This window comes from Malus domestica, chromosome 02 (assembly GCF_042453785.1).
Source record: "Malus domestica chromosome 02, GDT2T_hap1".
Taxonomy (NCBI): domain Eukaryota; kingdom Viridiplantae; phylum Streptophyta; class Magnoliopsida; order Rosales; family Rosaceae; genus Malus; species Malus domestica.
Genome location: NC_091662.1, coordinates 4,964,275 through 4,971,600, shown reverse-complemented (window position 1 = coordinate 4,971,600; position 7,326 = coordinate 4,964,275). Strand labels below are relative to the sequence as shown.

Below are 7,326 nucleotides of genomic sequence, written 5' to 3'. Positions count from 1 at the left end.
TTATGAATGGTTCCTCTTTGTCCAAAAAAAAAACAAGGCAAACCCTTTGAATTCATTGGCGACGGCAGATTTTGAGATTGTGTAGTAGAAAAATTAAATTAAACTTATCCAAAGACAATTAATAGGATGACGAGCAAAAATATTTCTGAAGACTTTTGCGTCTTTTCTGCTTTGACGACATACTACAAATATTTTTCAAATGATTATCATATTGTCATTTTGTTTAAATTGAAATTTCAATTTTTGCATGACTCATTTCACACGTACTCTAATTACCAGAACAGTTCACAACTCGTAAAAGTAGTGCAAAAATCACTTTCTTAAAGTTTTGTTCCTTCGTTCCAACAGAATTTTATTGTCTTTTCACAATTTTCGACTCTTATGTTATTAAATTAACTAATTGATAATCAAATATTTGGGAAATGATTTTTGCTTTTTCATATATAGTCATGAATAATGGTTACACTGCATTATTAATACAGCATTTACTTGCACACGTCTTGCATCCAAGCACGTTCACAAGTTATACAGAGACTATACATAACGGGGGTGCCTCGGTCCTCAGATGAATATTTCAGCCGAGGATCTTGAGCCCCGTACCCCTTTCATTAGAGGATGTCCTTGAGAACAGAGAACGAGACTTCAAACGTGCGGTCCTCGTGTTTGGTCTTGTAATACTTACAGAGAGCTGAACCTGCAACTCTCCATGCAAACCCACATTTCCTTACATCTTTTACTTTCCAAGCGTAGTCATACGCGAAACGATATATGGCGAGTGCCTCGTTGAATATTTCATCCAAGGGCCTCGTGCTCTTCTCGAAGTCCTCACAGCCATACAGAATCTGCAAAAATAATTTGAGACAAACCAGTGAGAGCAGAACAGGCACCGGAACATGTAACAAGTCCCGAAATGTTTGTTCATTAATCTTACCTCTTTATACCGTCTTATGATCTTATCAGCAGCTTGATTCTTGCCCTCTTTGTCATCGTATTGCAAGACAGAGTTCATTTCACTCCTGTACTGAGTTCGTACCACTTCTTCAAGCACTGCTCGGAGAGGTCTTCAACATCGAAACACGGAAGTTTTTCCACTACTGCATAAGGGCACAAGAGAAAAGTCAAAACTCTTGTTTTTCTATGGATAGCAACGTATGTAATATGATTAGCTAATATTAAAACATTTCATCACCTTTGTCAGAAGTGTCTTCCGGTTGATATTCCTCCACCGCGTCATAAATTGATCCCAAAATGGAAGTTGATTTGTACGATTTGGGCTTACCCATGTAATGAGGGAATAACCGCGGTTTCAAATCATTGGGGATTTCGACCTGTTACTCAGAAGTGAAATCCAAGTTTTAAATCATCGGAGATCATACACAAACAGAAAATAACCAAACACTAGCTACTGAGTTCCCATTCCAATGCATGAACTGAAAACAGCAAGAGGGTGAGAATGTTCTTGCACCATATGCAATCGAGTCAAAGGGTAATCGAAGAATGTTCTTGCACCATATGCAATCGAATCAAAGGTAATCGAAGATGGACAAAAGTTCCATTTGTATAACATCCAGGAGAGAAAGTAAGATAATAATAAAGTCATATTTGTTGGTATTGAAAAGTTTACTAACTCAATACCAAAATATGTGGGTGATAAGTTTACAAACTCTATCACACCTCTCACTTTGCACTCTCAATAAAATTGGACAAAGAAATAGAGAAAGGAGGGAAGCTACAAGCTTTGGCAAAACACTTGGACTTTGATATATGAAAAGAGAGTTTACAAACTCAATAGCTTACAAGCTGAAAATGAGAAAGGAATTGGAATGGAATTGATTCTAAAGCCTAGCAAGAATGCCTATTTATACAAAACAGAAATTGATAAACAATACAACAACACTTGCAATGAATGATGGTGTTTACCATCTTTACATCCTTTCAAACACATGCAGCAACTTTGGATAGTATGGCACACACATGCATTGCATTATTCCAGGTTGGAATCAAACCTTTCGGCTAGCACACAGCAGCTCACTTCTCTGCTGTCTTTCAACACACTTTCAGCTGGCACATGGAGAAAACTTTAGTCTTTGCAGTTGCAGCAAGTGAGAATACAACCTGTAAAGAAACTAACAGCTAGCAGCTGCCATTTACAATCTGTTTTGATTTGAATTTCCAACACACCTCCTTAAATCAAAACGCCTTCATTCCTAGCATTTCACGTAGCAGCCGGAATGATTCAACTGTTAGTGGCTTAGTGAAGATGTCTGCCACTTGTTCCTTCGTGTGACAATAAACAAGTTCGATTGTCTTTTGCTTTACATGATCCCTTAGAAAATGGAACCTGGTATCAATGTGCTTGCTCCTTCCATGTTGAACAGGATTCTTTGCAAGCTTGATTGCAGACATGTTATCCACATGAATCACAGTCGATTCCACTTGTGGATGACACACTGACTTCAATAGATTTCTTAACCAAATTGCCTCACACACTGTTGAGGCTACAACAACATACTCGGCTTCACATGATGACAAAGCAACAATTGATTGCTTCTTTGAAGTCCATGAGAAAGCTGTTGATCCTAGAAAAAACACATAGCCAGTTATGCTTTTCCTTTCATCTTGGTCACCTCCCCAATCACTATCTGAATAACCAAATAATTTTGCATCTTCACCAAAATTATAAAACATACCATAGTTTAGAGTACCTCTTATGTACCTCAAGATTCTCTTGGCAGCCAGCCAATGAGACTCCCTTGGTGTTTCCATGTACCGACTCACGAGTCCAACTCCATAAACTATATCAGGTCTTGTGATTGTAAGGTACCTTAGGCTTCCAACCAAGCTTTTGTACACGGTTGAGTTTACAAACTCACCTTCACCTTCCTTGGACAGCTTCAATCCAGTTGCAACTGGAGTGTTGACAATATTGCACTTGTCCATATTGAATTTCTCCAATATATCTCTCATGTACTTTTGTTGAGAGATGTAGATACCGTCACTTTCTTGCTTCACCTCTATGCCAAGAAAGTATGACATTAATCCATTGTCAGTCATCTCGAATTCAGTGAACATGGATTGCTTGAACTCACAGAACATTGCTTCATTGCTTCATGTAAACTGAATGTTCGTATGGGCATTTCTGAAATCCATTTTGGTGAAGGTAGTTATCGATCCTTGAGTTCCAAGCTCGTGGTGCTTGCTTGAGGCCATACAAAGCCTTCTTCAAACGATACACCTTATCTTCTTCTCCTTGTACTTGGAAGCCTTCTGGTTGTTCCACTTATACTTCTTCCTCAAGTACTCCATTAAGGAAGGCTGACTTGACATCTAGTTGATAAATTTTCCATTTATGATAAGCGGCAAGAGAGATTAGCAATCTTACCGTGTCAAGTCTTGCAACTGGAGCATAGACTTCATCATAGTCCACTCCATACTTCTATTTGTAGCCCTTTGCTACAAGCCTTGATTTGTACCGATCCACACTCCCATCTGCAGTGCGTTTGATCTTGTACACCCACTTGACACCAATAGCCTTCTGATTTGGTGGGAGCTTTGTCAACTCCCAAGTGTCATTCTTCTCGATGGCATGGATTTCTTCCTCCATGGCTATTCTCCAACGATCTTCTTCCACAACTTCATTGAATGAGAGAGGCTCGTGGTCTGCATACAAGCAGAAAATGTTGGTTTCTTCTTCTTCTTCTTGTCCATATATCTCGGTAAGACTTCTTAGCCTCACTGGAGTTGAAGAGATGCTTTCTTCACTAGATGTAGGACCACTCATTGCAGTTCTGTGCAATGGAGTTGTTGTGGTTGTTTGAGCAGGTTGTTGCTCAACAAGTGGTACAACTTATGGTTCTTCAAAATCAGTGGAGACGATTTTCCCTTTACTGACTTCTTTGTTGTTCCTCTTCCATGCCTCTTCCTCACTGAAGATGACATCTCTACTAACCACTATTTTTCTAGTTAGTGGGTTGTAGAGCTTGTATGCCTTGGACTCTTCACTATAGCCCACAAACACACACTTTTCACCTCGATCATCGAGCTTTCTTCTCTTGGCTTCTGGAACCTGAGCATATGCAACACACCCAAAAACTCTTAGGTGTGCAACATTCGGCTTATATCCACTCCAAGCCTCTTGTGGTGTCATCTTCTTAACACTCTTTGTTGGACATCGATTCAACAAATAAATCGAACAAGCTACAGCTTCTGCCCACAATTCTTTTGGAAAATTCTTCTCCTTAAGCATGGACCTTATCATGTCAAGGATGGTTCGATTCTTTCTTTCGGCTATCCCATTTTGTTGTGGGGTATAGGCAGCAGTCAGTTGATGCCTAATTCCTTGCTCCTTGCAGTATGCTTGGAAAGCATTGGAGGTGTACTCTCCACCTCTATCTGATCTCATAGCCACAAGCTTGTGGTTGCTTTCAGCCTCTGTGAGTGCCTTGAACTCCTTGAAGATTTTTAGGGCAGCCGACTGCTCATTGAGAAAATAAACCCAAGTCTTCCTACTAAAATCATCAATGAAAGTAATAAAATACCTATTACCTCCATAAGACATAGGATCCAATGGACCACATATATCCATGTGTACCATCTGCAGTGGTGCCTTTGCTCTCCATGTATCACCAACAGGGAATGATAGTCGTGCTTGCTTGCCAAGCACACAACCTTCACATACTTGGCGTGTGGCTTCAATCTGGGGTAGACCACGAACCATTCCTCCACTTGACAGCAACTTTAGGCCATTGAAATGAAGATGGCCAAATCGAAGATGCCATTTCCATGACTCATCTTCCATTACACCGATGTTGCAACTTCCAATTTTTGTGTTCAACTTCAACGGGAACATTCGGTTCTTTGACATTTGAACACGTGCAATAAGTTTTCTCCTTGCATTCCTGAGAGTGAGAAACATATCCTCCATATGTATAATATACCCTTTCTGGAGCAGTTGACCAATGCTCAGAATGTTGCTCTTCATACCTGGTATGTAGTAATTATCGGAGATGTATTCTTTTCTACCATCCTTCTGGATGATCTTGATCTTCCCTTTGCCTTCAACTGGCAGCTTTGAGGAGTCACCAAGACTCACAGATCCATAAGGCCCATCTTTGAGTTAGGCAAAAAACTCTTTCTTTCCACACATGTGGTTGCTTGCACCAGAGTCTAAATACCAAACATCTTGTTGGCTACTGATATCATGGTGTGCTAGTAAGACTGTAAATTCCTCACCAACATTTCCATTTGATTTTGCCATGTTGACATGCTCACCATTTTTATATGAACATTCATTTGCATAATGTCCATATTGCTTGCAAGTGTGACATTAGATATGCGCCTTTCCTCGGGTAGATCTCCACTCTTGAGATTGACCTCGGTTTTGTTCATAGCCTCGACCTCTTCCTCAGGCTCGTCCTCGGCTACGGTTGGATGAACTCCCACGACGTGAGTTCCACTGCCCACGACCTTTATTTGGTTTGTCAATTTTCAATTTTGACTCCAAAGCTTGCTCTAGTGTTGTGGGGCTTGCATTCTTCTGAATGCGTTGCTCGTGAACTAGGAGGGATCCTAGTAGCTCATCTGCGCTCATCGCCTCCAAATCCTTGGATTCCTCAATGGCAGTCACCACATGCTCAAACTTAGATGTGAGTGACCGGAGTATCTTCTCCACAACTCGTACTTCATCGAGTCTCTCGCCATTTCGCCTCATCTGATTTACTATCACAATGAGCCTTGAGTGATAGTCGGAGATGCTCTCCCCTTCATTCATGTGAGCAGTTTCAAAATCTGCTCAAAGTGACTGTAAACTCACTTTCTTGACTCGATCTACTCCTTTGTAGATTGTACTGAGTGTGTCCCATACTTGCTTGCTCGTTGTTGCTTCTGTAACCTTCTCGAACGTTGAATTTTCTAATCCTTGATAGAGAAGATACAACGCCTTCTGGTCCTTGTTTCGTAAATCCTTGAGAGTGTTCCTTTGATCTGCAGTATATGTGGCTTCTTGCTCGGTAGTGGGTACAACATACCCACTACTGACAACTTCCCATAGCTCTTGTGATCCAAACAATGCTTTGAATTGGATGCACCATCTTTCATAATTTTCTTTCTTCAATGTGGGAACTTGGAGCTGCACTAAGTTGGATGCCATAACTGCTGCACCTGCCAGAATTGTATTCTGGCTCTGATACCAATTGTTGGTATTGAAAAGTATACTAACTCAATACCAAAATATGTGGGTGATAAGTTTACAAACTCTATCACACCTCTCACTTTGCACTCTCAATAAAATTGGACAAAGAAATAGAGAAAGGAGGGAAGCTACAAGCTTTGGCAAAACACTTGGACTTTGATATATGAAAAGAGAGTTTACAAACTCAGTAGCTTACAAGCTGAAAATGAGAAAGGAATTGGAATGGAATTGATTCTAAAGCCTAGCAAGAAGGCCTATTTATACAAAACAGAAAATTGATAAACAATACAGCAACACTTGCAATGAATGATGGTGTTTACCATCTTTACATCCTTTCAAACACATGCAGCAACTTTGGATAGTATGGCACACACATGCATTGCATTATTCCAGGTTGGAATCAAACCTTTCGGCTAGCACACAGCAGCTCACTTCTCTGCTGTCTTTCAACACACTTTCAGCTGGCACATGGAGAAAACTTTAGTCTTTGCAGTTGCAGCAAGTGAGAATACAACCTGTAAAGAAACTAACAGCTAGCAGCTGCCATTTACAACCTGTTTTGATTTGAATTTCCAACAATATTGATATCATCCAATAACATGACTGAAGCACGAAATAACAGAACTAACCGTTCGACATTTTTTTGGAGCATCCAAAGCATCGTAGTATAAATCAATCAACCGCAGCATTTTTGCATTCGTAAGGGTTTTCTCATGACCATCTCTCATGGTCAAAAATTCATCCATATAAGCCAACCAGTTGTCAGAAGCCGTACTCATCGCAAAACTGAAAAAAAAAACAGAAATTATTTTGAGCACCAGAAACATAAGACTTGCTGTGGATGAAATTATCGATTTATAAACAAATTTAATACAAATAAGCATGAACCACAACCAGAGAGTGCCGTCTCAGTCTCAACAAATAGGGAGATCTACCATCCGATATCATATCGAGAAGAATGGAAACCAAATTAAAACGAGGTTCAACAATTACTTGATACTTTGTAACTGTCAAGAACGTACTAAACGTTAATAAGGAAAATTCTAATTTAAAGTTTCCTTTTGCCAGTAGAATTACTGAACTATGCTACCTTAAAGCATTCAAAACGATATCAAAAGGTTCTACTTAAGCTAAGA

The 7,326-nt window shown here is 39.9% G+C and overlaps 1 protein-coding gene across 1 annotated transcript; it reads right to left on the bottom strand.

The window, feature by feature from the left end:
- Positions 1–414: 414 nt before the first annotated feature.
- LOC114819306 (probable RNA-dependent RNA polymerase 4) lies at positions 415–6,972 on the bottom strand. The gene is made up of 4 exons (XM_029087641.2): positions 6,820–6,972; positions 1,190–1,328; positions 932–1,094; positions 415–842 (listed from the first exon to the last, which is right to left on the bottom strand). The coding sequence occupies exons 1-3, from the start codon at positions 6,967–6,969 to the stop codon at positions 1,006–1,008; spliced, it is 378 nt and encodes a 125-aa protein (XP_028943474.2). The 5' UTR covers positions 6,970–6,972; the 3' UTR covers positions 415–842; positions 932–1,005.
- Positions 6,973–7,326: the final 354 nt, after the last annotated feature.